This window comes from Capricornis sumatraensis, chromosome 21 (genome assembly GCF_032405125.1).
Source record: "Capricornis sumatraensis isolate serow.1 chromosome 21, serow.2, whole genome shotgun sequence".
Classification (NCBI taxonomy): domain Eukaryota; kingdom Metazoa; phylum Chordata; class Mammalia; order Artiodactyla; family Bovidae; genus Capricornis; species Capricornis sumatraensis.
Window position 1 is genome coordinate 51396742 of NC_091089.1, and position 17621 is coordinate 51414362.

The 17621-nt window shown below is 40.6% G+C and overlaps 1 protein-coding gene across 2 annotated transcripts in view; it reads right to left on the reverse strand.

Annotated features, from left to right (window-relative positions):
* DYM (dymeclin) overlaps positions 1–17621 on the reverse strand; it is a 391990-nt gene that overhangs the window by 73809 nt on the left and 300560 nt on the right. For both annotated transcript variants that reach the window (XM_068994002.1, XM_068994001.1), the window contains one exon: positions 5333–5515. In XM_068994002.1, the coding sequence (XP_068850103.1) occupies positions 5333–5515 (183 nt within the window). The remainder of the gene's footprint in view (positions 1–5332; positions 5516–17621) is intronic.

A 17621-nucleotide genomic window follows, 5' to 3' on the forward strand; every position in this document is an offset into this window, starting at 1 on the left:
AAGTTTCAAAGAGAGGAAATAGCAGGAGACAGAGAAACAACCAGGAAGAAATAATTCAATGAGTATTTGAAAGCTCTGAGCATGAGTCTCTAGACTAAAAGGACCCTCTAAGCACCAAACACAACTGACCACGGCACAGCAAATCATGAAGTTTCAGGACACAATAATAGAGAGATCCCCCCAAAGCTTCCTAAGACAACAGTCATGTAGTAAAAAAGAAGAAAAACATTTTAAGATATTAGAAACTAAAAAAATAAAAAACCTATCTCACATATACCCTTTTCCAGAAGGCTACAGTAGTGTAAGCTCTACCAATCTGAAGCAGTAAACCAAGAAAGAGGACTTCACAGGAGCCAAGACCAACCAAAGGGACAGCTGAGGGAAATTCTCAGAATGTTCCGCAGTTGGGCAGGAGAACCAGAGTCCAACATGGCTAGGGCTGGAAGCAGTTCTCCAAGAAAAGAATAGGACTGAGAACTAGATGTCTGACTATACTGAGAGGAGTTTTAAAGTTATGTCAGAAAGTTTGTATTTGTGTTAGTGACTGGATATTTGCAAAACATAATGAAGACAGGCCTAACAACATAACTAGAACAAAGAATCTACATAAAGATATATAACTTAGCAGAAAAACTGGCAAAAGGCTTGCCTAGGCATCACACGAGGAAACCCAAGTGAAAACCACAGTGAGGTGCTGTTACAAAACTGACAAAACTAAGGTCCACGAGGATGTGAAGCAACAGGAATCCTACATACCACTGGTCAAAGAGTAAAACGGTGGCATCCCAGGTAGCACTAGTGGTAAAGAAATCGGCCTGCTAATGCAGGTCAGACGTAACAGACGCGGTTTGATCTCTGAGTTGGGAAGATCCCCTGGAGAGGGGAATGGGAATCCACTCCAGTATTCTTGCCTGCAGAATTCCAAGGACAGAGGAGCCTGGGTGGGCTACAGTTCATAGGTTTGCATAGAGTCGGACACGACTGAAGCAACTTAGCAGAGCACACAAAGGAAATGGTCCATGTTATGCAGCAATTTCACTATGAGGTGCATACCCTGGAGGAAGGTATGTACCTGTGCTCAGTCATGATGGAAATAACTGTATATATTTATATTTGAGCAATAATTATTTAAAATCTTCCTAAATTTAAGTAAATGATATGCAAATAGCTGATTCATTGGAAAAGTCCCCAGTGCTGGGAAAGATTGAGGGCAGAAGGAGAAGAGGGCGTCAGAGAATGAGATGGCTGGATGACATCACCGATGCAATAAATATGAACTTGGGCAAACTCGGGAGATGGTGAGGGACAGGGAGGCCTGGCATGCTGCAGTTCATGGGGGTGGCAAAGAGTTGGACATGACTGGGTGACTGAACAACAACAAATATAAGTAAAACAAGGACAGGGATGGTAGTTCTTCACCTTCCTCTTGTGCACAGCAACTGTGAACCTGATGAGCTATACAACAAATATCTGCGGAATCAAATTGAACTGGGAAACATTAATATAGCAATAGAAGGCTTAGCAGAAAAATCTTTTTAAAAAGAACAGGAAGTGAAGGTCCACAGAACTGTGAAAAATGTTCACTCACACTAATTATGAAAGAAATAAAAATTTAAAACAATAATGAAATACCATTTTTAATACAAAATAGCAAATGCTAAAATAAATATAATACTCAAAGCTGTAAAACTATAGTGAGGTATTTCCTCTCATAGATCACTTGCAGAAGTAGGAGATGATATACAGATACATTAGCTGTACAATACATCTAGACAGCAATTTGACATGGGGTGAATCTTGAAAATATAGACACCTCTGACAGTAAAAACTAGTACAATTCCAGTTTTAAGACTACATCAACAACAGAACTAAAAAAGGTGAGCTATAATTTATTTAGAAACTGTTAATTATGAATTAATTACAAAATATTAGAAACAATCAAATAAGCAATAATGGGGTAAGGGTTAACATATTTTAGGACCTCCATAATACAGGTTATTGTTGTTCAGTCGCTAAATTGTGTCTGACTTTTTGTGACCTCATGAACTGTAGCATGCTCCTCTGTCCTCCACTGTCTCCCAGAGCATATTTATGTCCATTGAGTGGTGATACTATCCAACCATCTCTCTCTCAACTGTCCCCTTCTCCTCCTGCCCTCAATCTTTCCGGCATCAGTGTCTTTTCCAAAGAGTCATCTCTTTGCATCAGGTGGCCAAAGTATTGTAACTTCAGCTTCAGTAACAGTTCTTCCAACGAGTATCCAGGGTTCATCTCCTTTAGGAAAGACTGGTTTGATCTCCTCGCAGTCCAAAGGACTCTCAAGTTTTCTCCAGCATCACAATTTGAAAGCATCAATTCTGTGCTCAGAGTTATTTATGGTCCAACTCTCACATCTGTACATGACTACCAGAAAAACCACAGCTTTGACTATGAGGACCTCTGTCAGCAAACTGATACACTGTCTAGGTTTGTCACAGCTTTCCTTCCAAAGAGCAAGCGTCTTTTAACTTCATGACTGCAGACACTGTCTGCAGTGATTTTGGAGCCCAAGAAAATTAAATCTGTCACTGTCTCCACTTTTCCCCCATCTATTTGCCATGAAGTGATGGGACCAGGTGCCATGATCTTAGTTTTTTGAATGTTGAGTTTTAAGCCAGGTTTTTCACTCTCCTCTTTCACCCTCATCAAGAGGCTCTTTAGGTCGTCTTTGCTTTCTGCCATTAGAGTGGTATCAACTGCATATCTGAGGTTGTTGATATTTCTCCTGGAAACCTTGATTCCAGCTTGTGATTCATCCAGCCCCGCATTTTGCATGATGTACTAGGCAGAGAAGTTAAATAAGCAGGATGACAATATATGGTCTTGTCATATTCTTTTCCCAATTCTGAACCATTCAATTGGTCCATGTCTGGTTCTAACTTTTGCTTCTTGACCCACATACAAGTTTCTCAGGAGACAAGTAAGGTGGTCTGGTATTTCCAACTCTTTAAGAATTTTCCAGTTTGTTGTGATCCACACAGAGGCTTCAAGGTCATCAATAAAGCAATAGTAGATGTTTTTCTGGAACTCCCTTGCTTTCTCCATGATCCAATCAGTGCTGGCCATTTGATTTCTAGTTCCTCTGTCTTCTCTAAATCCATTTTGTACATCTGGAAGTTCCCGGTTCACATACTGCTGAAGCTAACTGAAGGATTTTGAGCATTACCTTGCTAGCATGTGAAATGAGCACAAGTGCATGGGAGTTTGAACATTCTTTGGCATTGCCCTTTTTTGGGATTGGAATGAAAACTGATCTTTTCCAATCTTGTGGCCACTGCTGAGTTTTCCTAACTTGCTGACATATTGACTTTAATGGCATCATCTTTTAGGATTTGAAACAGCTCAGCTGGAATTTTGCCACTTAAGGCCCATTTGACTTCATATTCCAGGATGTCCAGCTCCAGGTGAGTGACCACACCAATGTGGTTAACCAGGTCAGTAAGATGTTTTTTTGTATAGTTCTAAAGGAGATCCAACCAGTCCATTCTGAAGGAGATCAACCCTGGGATTTCTTTGGAAGGAATGATGCTAAAGCTGAAACTCTAGTACTTTGGCCACCTCATGCAACGAGTTGACTCATTGGAAAAGACTCTGATGCTGGGAGGGATTGGGGGCAGGAGGAGAAGGGGACGACAGAGGATGAGATGGCTGGATAGCATCACTGACTCGATGGACGTGAGTCTGAGTGAACTCCAGGAGTTGGTGATGGACAGGGAGGCCTGGTGTGCTGCGATTCATGGGGTCGCAAAGAGTCGGACATGACTGAGCGAGTGAACTGAACTGAATGTGTATTCCTGCCACTTCTTAATCTCTTCTGTTTCTGTTAGGTCCTTACCATTTTTATTCTTTGTCATGTCTGTCTTTGCATGAAATATCCCTTGATATCTCCAATTTTCTTGAAGAGATTTCTAGTGTTTCCCATTCTATTGTTTTCCTCTATTTCTTTGCACCGTTCACCTAACGAGGCTTTCTTATCTCTCCTTTTTATTCTCTGGAACTCTGCATTCAGTTGGTATTATCTTTTCCTTTCTCCTTTGCCTTTTGCTTATCTTCTTTCCTAAACTATTTGTAAAGCTTCCTCAGACAACCACTTTGCCTTCTTGCATTTCTTTTCCTTTGGTTCTGGTCACTGGTTCCCATACAGTGTTACCCAAGGCCAAACTTGTACCCCAAGGCCAAACTTACCTGTCCATCAGGCATGTCTTGACTTCCTACTTTTGCATTGTGATCCCCTATGACAAAAAGGACATTTTTTTTGGCGTTACTTCTAAAATTGTTGTAGGTCTTCATAGAACCAGTTAGTTTCACCTTCTTCAGCATCAGTGGTTGGGGCATAGACTTCTACTGTAATGTTGAATGGTTTGCCTTGGAAATGAACTGAGATCATTCTATTGTTTTTGAGGTTGCACCCAAGTACTGCGTTTCACTTTTTTGTTGATTATGAGGGGTATTTCATTTCTTCTAAGGGATTCTTGCCCACAGTAGTAGATATAACAGTCATTTGAATTAAATTCACATTCCCATCCATTTTAGTTCACTGATTCCTAAGATGTCAATGTCCATTCTTGACATCTCCTGCTTGATCACATCCAATTTACCATGATTCATGGACCTAACATTTCAGGTTCCTAAGAAATATGTTCTTTACAGCACAGGATGAGGGTTGTTTCCATTTTGGCCCAGCCGCTTCCTTCTTTCTGAAGCTGTTGGTAACTGCCCTCCACTCTACCCCAGTAGCATACTGGACACCTTCCGACCTGCAGGGCTCAGCTTCTGGTGTCAAATCTTCTTGCCCTTTCATATGTCCATGGGTTTCTCCAGCAAGAATACTGGAGTGGGTTGCCATTTCCTCCTCCAGTGGACTGCGTTTTGTCAGAACTCTGCACTATGACCTGTTCCTCTTGGGTGGCCTGGCACAGAGTGGCTCATAGCTTCAAGCCCCTTTGACATGCCATGACAAGGCTGTGATCCATGAAATATAGGTTATACAGTTATTAAAATGTGAGATTTTCAAAGAATTGATATCACAGGAAAATGTGTTAAGTAAAAATAGCAGAATCCAGAACTATTAAGATATAAAATATAATCTTGATTCTCCTAAAGACATATATGTGCATTATATATATATGTGTCTGTATATAACACATACACACATGTGGAAGGTGACAATTGTTAGAACAGATGGCAAATACAGTTAACGTTCAAGAGACTATTGTAGGTTTTTTTTTCCAAGTTTTGTTAAACTTTCTCTGTTTAAAAAAGAATAACAGTAAATATCTCCATTTACACTTACCAAATCAATATTTTGCATGATATCCTGAAATGAAGGATGAGTTCGAAATTGTTCAAAAAGATCTCGTTTGTAAAGAAGTGCATATACCAAGTTTGGATTGTGATGAAGAGAATTTGTCAGGCAGGAGTTGATAATCTCTAACATCATTCGAATCACTTCTTCAATGACATTTAGGTCTTGTGCCTGATAAAGAAAGAAAATCCCCGTAAGAGTCAGTATTTTCCTCCTTGACATAGAATTAATTAGAATGAGGGCAACTGCTTTACAATTATAACAGCACTGGAAAGATCATGCACAAGAACTCAAGATTATTTTTGTCAAGAATTTTTAGAATTAAGTTTAAAGGATTTGAGTTATAACTTTTGAACTAAATATGGTGATAATCATAAATTTCACATTAATAAATTACTTGCCAATCTAGAAGAAAATCTGGAGCTTTGATTAATAGATCCTAATCTGTACTCTTATCAGTGTACCACTCTACATCACTAAACTTGCTCAATATAAAGTGATAGTAGGGTCTTATCAACTCCAAGAAGAGTTTCTAATTCGGAATATGACCTCACTTTTCTGCACTGTCATTCAATGCTCATATTTACAGATAAACAGCCTAATGTTTTGTTTCTGTTTCCTGGGAGTTAATAGTCTTTGGGAATCTGAATGTGAAATAGTTAATAAGAGCAAAATTCAAAGTAAGTAATCAACACATCTCTTGAAAGAAAGAACAATGGAAGGCAAAAACATAGGTGAATATGACACTTTCCTCCTTCTGAGTTTTCTAAATTATGTTTGACAGTTGGGGCAAAAATTTTAACACTGATGTGGTTCTCAATGGAGGCAAAGGAACACCTAAGACAATTATATTATAAATCAGGGAGAGCAAAGGAATTTAAAGAGAGGATACTTTCTACCTCTCATTTGAATTGGGAAAATGTCAACACTACTAGATGTGGCAAATTATGTAAGCTATATATGTAAAGTATCTAGAGCAAATCCATACAAAGAGATTATAGTAATTAAAATCTGAACAATGACAGAGTGGATAAAAAATACATGATGCAACTATATGCTATCTACAAGAAACTTCCAATGTAACTCACTTTAAATAAAGTTAGATTGAAGGTAAAAGAATGGAAAAAGATATACCATGAACTATTAATCAAAATAAAGTAGGAATGGCTATTATTATTAGGAAAAATACATTTCACATCTAAGACTACACGGCTTACAAAATAAAAAATATTTACTATCTGGACGCTGGTGGAAAAGTTTACCACCCCCATCTAGCACACAAAAAGGTATACTTATTTCCATATAATTTTCCTCCACTTGTATTAAGAGCAACATCCAGCAACAAATCAACATTTACGGGACAGAAAAAAGGAAAGTAAGAACAACGTCCAAGGGATAAAGCGGCCCAGTGGATAGGAAACACCTGCCAATACAGGAGACCCGGCTTCCAGCATGCGGGAGATCCCACATGCTGCGGAGGAGCAGCAGAGCTTGTGTGCCACAACTTCTGAGCCCGCACCCTAGAGGCCGTGAGCTGCAACTACTGAAGCCCACGTGCTCTAAAATCCTGCTCCATAACAAGAGAAGCCACTGCAGGTAGAGAACAGCCTCTGCTCACCGCAACTAGAGAAAACCCATACGCAATAACAAAGACCCACTGTAACCAATAAGTAAATTTAAAAAAATAGATAAAATACTGCTTTTTACCTCCTGAACAAGATTAAAGGAGGTTAACACACTTTAACTTCTTGAACAGCAAGGTGCTGACCCCATTCTTCCCTGTTTTGTTACAGTTGCTTAGGTTTTTAATTTCATGTTTTTTAAAAAACCCACAAATTGGTTTTTAGAAAATCAGTACTCAAAAAGGCCACTTTTCATTCCAATCTCAAAGAAGGGAAAATGCCAAATAATGTTCAAACTACCACACGATTGCAATCATCTCACATGCTAGCAATGTTAATGCTGAAAATCCTTCAAGCTAGCTTCAACAGCATGTAAACTGAGAACTTCCAGATGTACAAGCTGGATTTAGGAAAGGCAGAGGAACCAGGGATCAAATTGTCAACATCCAATGGATCACAGAAAAAGCAAGATCATTCCAGAAAAACATCTACTTCTGCTTCACTGACTACACTGAAGCCTTTGACTGTAGTTCAGTTCAGTTGCTCAGTCGTGTCCAACTCTTTGCAACCCCATGAATCGCAGCACGCCAGGCCTCCCTGTCCATCACCAACTCCCAGAGTTCACTCAGACTCATGTCCATCGAGTCGGTGATGCCATCCACCATCTCATCCTCTGTTGTCCCTTTCTCCTCCTGCCCCCAATCCCTCCCAGCATCAGAGTCTGTAGAGATCACAACAAACTGGAAAATTCTTCAGAGATGGGAATACTAGGCTACCTTACTTGTCTCCTGAGAAATCTGCATGCAGCTTAAGAAGCAACAGAACCGGACATGAAATAACAAACTGGTTCAAAACTGGGAAAGGAGTATGTCAAGGCTGTATACTGTTATCCTGCTTATTTAACTTATATGCAGAGTACATCATGTGAAATGCTGGGCTGGGTGAAGCACAAGCTGGAATCGAGATTGCAGGGAGAAATATTGATAACCTGAGATATGTAGATGATACCACCCTTATGGCAGAAAGCAAAGAGGAACTAAAGAGCCTCTTGATAAAAGTGAAAGAAGAGAGTGAAAAATCTGGCTTAAAACTCAACATTCGGAAAACGAAGATAATGGCATCCAGTCTCATCACTTCATGGCAAATAGTTGGGGAAAAAATGAAAACAGTGATAGACTTTATTTTCTTGGGATCCAAAATCACTGTGGACAGTGACTGCAGCTGTGAAATTAAAATACACTTGCTCTTTAGAAGAAAAGCTATGACAAACTTAGACAACGTATTAAGAAACAGAGACATTACTCTGCCTACAAAGGTCCATATAGTCAAAGCTATGGTTTTTCTGGTAGTCCTGTACAGATGCGAGAGCTGGAAAATAAAAATGTCTGAGCACTGAAGAACTGATTCTTTAGAACTGTGGTGCTGGAGAAGATTCTTAAGAGTCTCTTGGAAATCAAGGAGATCAAACCAGTCAATCCTAAAGGAAACTGATCCTGAATATTCACTGGAAGGACGGATGCTGAAGCTGAAACTCCAATACTTTGGCCATCTGATGTGAAGAGCCAACTCACTGGAAAAGATTCTGATGCTGGAAAAGACTGAAGACAGAAGGAGAAGGGGATAACAGAGGATGAGATGGCTGGATGTCATCACTGACTCGATGAATGTGAGTTTGAACAAACTCCGGGAGATGGTAAAGGACAGGGAAGCTTGGCATGCTGCAGTCTATTGGGTCACAAAGAGTCGGACAGGACTGAGCACCTGAACAAAAAGTCAGTGGTTAACTAACTTTACATATGGATTTCAGTGCACGCCACTAATTCTTGCATTCCGCTTCTCTACAGGTAAACTTTTCTTCTATTTGAAGTACATCCTTTAATAGTGCTTTCAGTGAAGTCTATAGATAATAAACTCTTTCAGTCCTAGCGTGGTTGAAATATGTCTTTATATTACATTCACGCTTATATTTTATCTGGGTATAGAATTAGTTACTTCCTTACACACTTTAAAGATACTTGTTCACTTTATTCTGGCATCTGTTTTTGGCTTTGAGCAGTTTATTATACAAACCTAACTACTGTTGCCCTGTGGAAAAGCTTTTTGATAGCCTTTATGATTTACTTTTCATTCTTTAACATTCTTGAGTTTCACAACCATGTGTTTCAGTGTTGATTTATCTTTATTTATCCTGCTTAGTATTCAGAGTGTTCTTTCCATCTGACAACCTAGTCTCTTCCATAAAGATAATTTGGATAATTTTTCTCATTATCTTACAATTTACTAACCATCTTTGATACTGCCCAGTTTAGAATTTGTCTACTGAGCTTTCATATCTAATGACTATATTTTTCATTCTAAGCTTTCTAATGAAATAGTTCTGAGTCATGTTCTTGTTTCATTTCACCGTTTTTATTTTATATTTATTTATTCTTCTTAATAAATACTATATCCTTCATCTATCTTTGAGGATATTAAAAATACTTAAGAGTACTTTCAAAATTATCCTATTAATTTTTGCTTCTCTTTGGATAAACTTACCTTAAACATGATCATGACTATGTTGGCTGTCTTTCTTAGTATTAAGTTAGATTTTAGCATATACTTTGGAATTTTGGTTATGTAGGCTCACTTAGTATGGCTTAATCCCCCAAGCCTACAGGTCATGCAGTAGCTTTCTAGAGCTCCCAGTCTGAAACGAGGTCTCATCGTTGGTTTATCAGGGCTGCTGCCCTGCAATCACATTAAAGGCAGGATAAGCAAGGTCTGTCATCAAGCCACATCCCCTCACAATAGGCTCAAGATTCCAGAGTGAGGCTGGTTCTGGGTCTTCCCACCTCCCTACACACAGAACTTAAGGGTCATCACTAGTGCCTCTACTCAGGCTCTTTTCAGTAAGGGGTCTATTCTACCTCTTAGTTTCTAGCAGGGAACCCAGCACTACCATGCTGCTTCCCAAGGGCCCCTGAGTGCTGTGCCTGCCTTGCAGCAGCTGAGCTCCCAGCCACTCCTGCCTCCTTCCAGACAAGAAACTTGGCAGCCTCACTGGTTCAGACCCTGCGATCTGCTTCGAGTGCTTTTACTATTCCTTGTTGATCAAGAAGTTACCTCTCTCATTTTAGGGTGTGGCTATATGGTTTCAAGGTTTTTTTCTAGTTATGGTTCATCTATTACTTTTATGTGTTTGGAGCAAAGAAAAGGGATTAGCCTTCATATTGGGAACCGACAACATAACTGATTATAGTTCTCTCGATTGTGTTTTCATCTTACATTGCTACTTGAATTAGAAAAAGAGGAGAAAGGAACTTTGAGTTCAGAATTTTCTCTCAAATTTCTCTCATCTAAGAGCAACCCAGTGAGACGGTATGACTATCATAGTAACATAAGTCAAAACATTAGCTTTCTGCAGAATTTCATGTTCCTAAGTATTTTGTACCCATTTATGTTACATATGACATATATATATATACATATATATATATGTTGTATGTATTAGGACCCTTAAGTCCTAATATATTACACTTAAATATAAAAAATGAATTACCTATTCATAGCTTACACTTTCTGCTTTCAAACATATTGATAATTCATTCTTGATATTTCATTAAGTAATTTGCAGCAACAAACAGGTTAATATACTCAACCCCCAAACAGGTACCTGCTCATTTAAACCCAAACCAAACTACTGATCATTTATTTTATCCCCAAGTCGGGTAAAGTATAAACTGGAAACTACCTCAGTAAGTATACTCCACATTAGGTTTCAACTTACATTCATCAGTCTGACTGAGGCTCCTTAGAAGTTATACTAATTCTCATATACTTAAAGGAATTACTAGGTATTTTAATTCTTTTTTACTGTTTCTGTGACAAGTTCTAATTCTAATGCTATCGTTCAAAGATTATTTTCAGCTGCAGATTTATAAATTAAATGTCAAGAACATAAAGTTTTTCTGACATTACTAAAATTGACTGAAAATATAATCACAGGAGCTAGAGCAAAGACATTTTATACAATATCATATTTTGCCATATTGTCACTCACACTAGAAAGCATACTGTGTATTTTAATGTTGCAAAACAATTACAAAACAAAAATGAGAAATTAAATGTAATTCAGAAATTTAAAATAAGCTTAAATTAGGGATTGATTATAATTTTCTGATAATACCTATTTTAACATGTAACTCTATAAATCATTTAAATTTTAAATACTGTTACAGAAAGACCGTAAAGATAACTGCCTTTCCAAAGTGGATAAATTAATGCAAATGTTATAAGTGCAAAGAATCACATCTCTTAGCTTTAGATATGTGCTAAATCCCACTTTTATTAATTTACAAAACTAGTCCGTTAGGGAAGTGTACAAATTACATTTATGGAATAAAATAAAGTTTTTAAAAAAGACATGTTTTCTTTTTTTTAAAAGACAGATTTCCAAAAACTAACCAAAATTAGCTCTGTCAGAGATAAAATCAGATGGTTCATTGGTAGAGTAGCAAAATACGTGGAGAATATTGTGTCTTTTTCATTCATGGTATTTTCTTTTTAGTACATACAACTTCCATGCCAGGAATGGATCCCACGTCAAACAGACTTTCTTCTCAAAAAAAAAAGGCCAGGCTTATTTTATTGCAGAAAATCTCAAATGTAAATATAAGGGCCTTGAGAAAATGGCCCCCTTTTCAGATGTTTCTGATGGTTTTGTACATGCTGGTAATGAACAGTGAACATGATCTGTGCTAAGTAGTGAATTCATGTCAAATGGACAAGCTGGCAGCTGTGGGAGCACCTTACTCTGTCAACAGCAGTCAGAGCTGCTTCGTTATATAAACTTCCTTTTTCTTTTAAGAGGGAATTTATACAGTTAAATAGTTTCAAATCATTTATTTTTAGTTTCCTTAAGAGAAGCATATGTATCTTGTTTGTATTAGTTTTGGGGGGATTCCAAGAGAGTTGTCTAAATTTCCTGCATTTTCAGCAGAAAATAAAAACCTTCAACAAAATTAATGGGACTTGGCCAAAGTGGGGGAGAGTAGGGCGGAAGCTACAGGAAAGACGCTTTTAAAGTTAACGTGCAAATGGCCTTCAAAGCCAGTCATTCAGTGATGGAATCTTGCTATTTCTCTGTTGTTAAAATTCACTGGCACACATTGCTGAAAAGCTTTGTGACCATGCTATTTCCAGCCAGAACTGGAATTGTCCCAGAATATCGAGATTCTGACAGCAAGAACTAGCTTTCTACTACATATAGAATTACAGCTGAAGAATAATCCTGCGCCCAGAGGAAATGATGTGAAACATTAATAATGCGGCGGGCGGGGGGTGCGGGGGCGGGGGAAGGCTTGAGCTCTGGCACCACTGTCTTGGGTAAAATGAGGCGGTCGTTTTCTTCATCCCTTGGGCAGGGTCTGAATGTGGCACATGAGCCTAAACTAGAATCCTGGGAAGCCTGTTATTTACAGCATGCTTACTGGTGGCGGGAAAGCAAGATAACGGTGACTGCCCGGGGACATGGGTTAACTTTACATGTTTTTGCACACCCGGAAAACAGCCAGAGAACTCCAAAAAAGAAATGTGCGGATTGAAATCGAGCTAGGCTGCAGCCCCCCACAAGCATCTACCTTAGCTGGCTACTCACACTGGGAAGCACTGGGGGCCGGAACTGTGCTTCTCACCCCTCCCCCGGCCCTCCCGCTGGCAGAAGAGAGGAAGCACACAGGGAGCTTTTTTTTTAAACAAGGAAATATAATTAATTAATTCATTTAGGCCATGCCATGTAGCATGCAGGATCTTAGTTCCCTGACCAGGGATCGAACCCGGGCCCCCTGCACTGGGAGTGCAGAGTCTTAACCACTGGACCATGAAAGAAGGCCCCTGAGCTTGGAGTTTTCCATTTTGTTCTTAAAAATGCAATGTTTTGGGACTTCCCTGGTGCTCCAGTAGTTAAGAATCCACTTTGCAACACAGGGAACACGGGTTCTATCCCTGGTCGGGTCACTAAAATCCTACATACCACAGAGCAACCAAGGCAGAGTGCTACAGCTACTGAGTGAGCACGCTCTGGACCCAGCGTGCCACAGCTGGAGAACCTGAGTGCCACGACAAGAGATCCCTCAGGACACAGTGAAGATTCGGGGTGCCGCAACCAAGACCTGACACAGCCAAATAAACAGATAATGTTTTTTGAAACAGCAATGTTTTATATTAAGGATTAGTATTCACGCCTACTCTTCTCCAAAATACATTGTTTATTATAAAACCAATGGCCTTCCAGATCCTATAAAAGTAACATCTAAGTAAAATAATTCTCGAGGAAGATGTATTGCTTTTTTAAAAATGACTTTGACAGTTTAATGAGTGCTTCCTATCACCCCACTTTGAGATATGAGAGTCCCAGCTCCATCCCAATTCTGCCGGTAACTAGCTATGTGAGTTTAAGGAGCCACTTAACCCAAGTTGCAGTTTTTTATTTGTGAAAATAAGTGCTTGTGAGATTTTAAAAATCCCTTCCTAGTCTCAAGTCTTAATTTCCATAAAGAATGCAGAAAATACTGAATTCAGAAAGCAAATTTTATTAGACTAACCAAAAATGTTAACTCATAGTAGAAAAATCTTTACGGTGACCTCAAACTTCAGTAAAATTTAGAATTTACTTCAGATTACTGTGGCACCTAAGTGTCACTGTTCACTTGGAAAGGGAAAAAACAAAACAAACAAACTTTGAGAATAAGTTTGTTTGAGAATAATAAAAATGCATAGGGCTAAGTTTGAAAACAGTCAGTCTCTAAACCAGGGAATCTACTGATTCTTCAAAAACTCACTTTTTTGCAGTATTTGTTAATTATCTTTGATATTGTTAATGCATAGAAGGAAAATAATCGCTAAACTCTAGGTTAGGGATTTCACACAAACATCAGAGACCTAAGACGCTTGGTGTTCTTTTTTCATTCTTTCTTGGGGAGAAGGATGGGTGATGCTAAGAAAGGCAGTAAAGCATCACACGTAAGAGAGCTGCAGCTCTGATGTTTAAAAAAGGGAAAAAGGAAAAAAAGAGGTAGCTACAAGTTAATAGAGAGAAGCTCTAACATGGGTTCTTGTCTCAGTTTTGCTATCGACTGGACAAGTCACTTTCTGGGTCTCAAATATAAAACAAATGGGCACTTTGGGCAACGTAGGGAAGCACTAAGAGACCCAGATTGACTTCTGCTAAGGATGTGGAAAGTGGCAAAGAATGCCATCTCCTACCGTAACAAGGAGGAATAGCCAGATAATTTAATAGTCAAAAGTCTTCTTAAGGCCATCTTCTTAAGAGAATGATTCTGCAAGGCAATCAAGAGAAATGAATTTCCAAGAGGGACAAGCCCCTCTAAGGAAGGAAGGAAGACAAGTACTCCGTCGCTTTTGGCCAAGCACAGGCAGAAGAGGTGGTCTTCACAGAAGTGGGTAAGAAGAAATCAGCCACAATTTTAATGAATCTTAACCGCTCAGTGTGGTCTAGTCTGTCAGTCTGCAAAGCGAGAGCTTCAGATCCAGTGGAGTCTGCACTCATCCCAAAGTTCTCTTCCACCGGCCTCCACCAGCCGCTCAGGAGCCCCTCCATTTGGCTCAAGCTTGCAGAAGGTGACCAGCTGCATCTGCAGGCAGGCACCAAGACTCTGCTCCTTCCCAGACTTTCTTCTCATGCTAAGCAAAAGCCTTAAGCTATTGGAGGAGCAAACCCTTTTAGTCTAGAGCAAATGCAAATTTTCACTGTTTCTAGGGGAGAAGTAGGAACAAAACCCAACTGCTCCTGAATAAGAAACAATAACCCTCTTACCCCAAGGACCTAGGCAAAGATCCATTCTGGTTGAAGGGACAGAAACCAAAACCTAACACTGGAGGTTGGGACTAGGATCCCACGCCTCTACCAATACCAAGCAGACGTCTACTATCAGTGGGGAAGGGGTCCCACTGAGGGCCCACCACAGATACTAGGCAGTTTGGTTGCCAAGGGGAAGAGAGGCAGAGATGCTGAGAAAGCCCTACCTCTAAGACCCAGGTGCAACTAAGGACTCCCCAAGATTAAGGCTGGACCAGGACAATAGAAAATACTCCTTCTCTTCTCTAACTCCACTACATGGACTGCTGAAAGCAGGGTATGGTAAAGGAATACTGGGAAAACCCCACAAAACACAGACCGATTCTTTAAACACAGGTAACAACTGCTGAGGGAAGTTGAAGTTGGTGGTACAATGAAGATACAAAACCTAAACTCAACTCCGGTCCTAACCAGAAGGATCCAACTTCATGCTGGCAGCCTAGCAGCAGAGATGTACCCTTTTATAGTCATAAATAATTTTTGCTTCAGATTCTGTTTCTATTCAATGCCAGATACAATGTTTGGCATTGAATACAAAATTTTAAGATACATAAAATAAGTGATGTGACCCATAAGTAAAACAGAACATATGATCTGGTAGATGCTGGGGACTAAGCCCCAAGACAGAGTAGAAAGATGTGTGCTCATTGTCTCCTGCGGGAACACCAAAATCGCATCTCGCTGCTGAACAACCATCAACAGGAGGATGCTGGAACCCACCAAAAGAAGATACCCCTTGTCCGAGGACAAAGTAGAAGCTTCAGTGAGCCAGTAAGAGGGGTGCAATCATGTCAAAATCAAACCGCATGCCTGCCAGAGACTTTTGGAGGGCACAAGCGAAACTGTGTGCACTAAGACCCAAGGAAAAGACCAGTGACCCCACAGGAGACTGAGCCAGGCCTGCACGCGAGTGTTTGAAGGGCTTCTGCGGAGGTGTGGGTCAGCAGTAGCCTGCCACAGGGACAAGGGCACTAGCAGCAGCAGTCCTGGGAGGTGCAATGTGCAGCCTAAGTCCTCTTGGAGGAGGTCGCCATTAGCCTTACCATATAGCCACCTGGTAGGTGATCCAAACTGAAGAATGAATATACCAGAGTTCTCACACTGTTGCGAGGTCCTGGGCCACAGAAGAGACTTCCCAATTTGGGGATCCAGCAAAGGGACTGGGAATCCCCAGGGAATCTGACTATGAAGGTCAGCAGGATCTGAGTACAGAATTTTCACAGGACTGCACCTGACCTGTCTCTTAAGAAATCTGTATGCAGGTCAGACAGTTCGAACTGGACATGGAACAACAGACTGGTTCCAAATAGGAAAAGGAGTGCGTCAAGGCTGTATATCGTCACCCTGCTTATTTGACTTATATGCAGAGTACATCATGAGAAATGCTGGGCTGGAAGAAACACAAGCTGGAATCAAGATTGCCAGGAGAAATATCAATCACCTCAGATATGCAGATGACACCACCCCTATGGCAGAAAGTGAAGAGGAACTAAAAAGCCTCTTGATGAAAGTGAAAGTGGAGAGTGAAAAAGTTGGCTTAAAGCTCAACATTCAGAAAACGAAGATCATGGCATCTGGTCCCATCACTTCATGGCAAATAGATGGGGAAACAGTGGAAATAGTGTCAGACCTTATTTTTTGGGGCTCCAAAATCACTGCAGATGGTGACTGCAGCCATGAAATTAAAAGATGCTTACTCCTTGGAAGAAAAGTTATGACGAACCTAGATAGCGTATTCAAAAGCAGAGACATTACTTTGCCGACTAAGGTCCGTCTAGTCAAGGCTATGGTTTTTCCTGTGGTCATGTATGGATATGAGAGTTGGACTGTAAAGAAGGTTGAGTGCCGAAGAATTGATGCTTTCGAACTGTGGTGTTGGAGAAGACTCTTGAGAGTCCCTTGGACTGCAAGGAGATCCAACCAGTCCATTCTGAAGGAGATCAACCCTGGGATTTCTTTGGAAGGAATGATGCTAAGCTGAAACTCCAGTACTTTGGCCACCGCATGCAAAGAGTTGACTCACTGGAAAAGACTCTGATGCTGGGAGGGATTGGGGGCAGGAGGAGAAGGGGATGACACAGGATGAGATGGCTGGATGGCATCACTGATTCGATGGACGTGAGTCTGAGTGAACTCTGGGAGTTGGTGATGGACAGGGAGGCCTGGCATGCTGCGATTCATGGGGTCGCAAAGAGTCGGACACGACCGAGCGACTGAACTGAACTGGACTGGGGAAACAGAGACTCCTCGGAGGGCACAAACTAAACCCTGTGCGCACCAGGTAAAAGGCGCAGTGACCCCACGAGAGATCGAGCCAGATTTGCCTGTGTTTGGGAGTTTCTGGCAGAGGTGTGGGTCGACAGCAGCCTGCCAAAGGGTCAGGGACAATGGCAGCAGCAGTCCTGGGAAGCACAGCATGTTGGCATAAGTCCTCTTGGGTAGGTTGCCATTAGCCCACCAGAGAGCATGGCAGCCCTAATAGAGACTGCAGACTCCTCAAGCCAAAGTACAGGCAGGGAGCGCAGTCCCACCCATTAGTAGAAAACTGGACTAAAGATTTACTGAGCATTGTCCTACCCACCAGAACAAGATTTTCCCACAGCCAATCCCTTCCATCAGGAAGCTTGCACAAGTCTCTTATCCTCATCTATCAAAGGGAAGACAGAATGAAAATCACAATCACAGAAAACTAACTAAAATGATCACATGGATCACAGCTCTGTGAAACTCAATGAAACTATGAGCCATGTTGTACGGGGCCACCCAAGATGGACCGGTCATGGTGGAGAATTCTGAC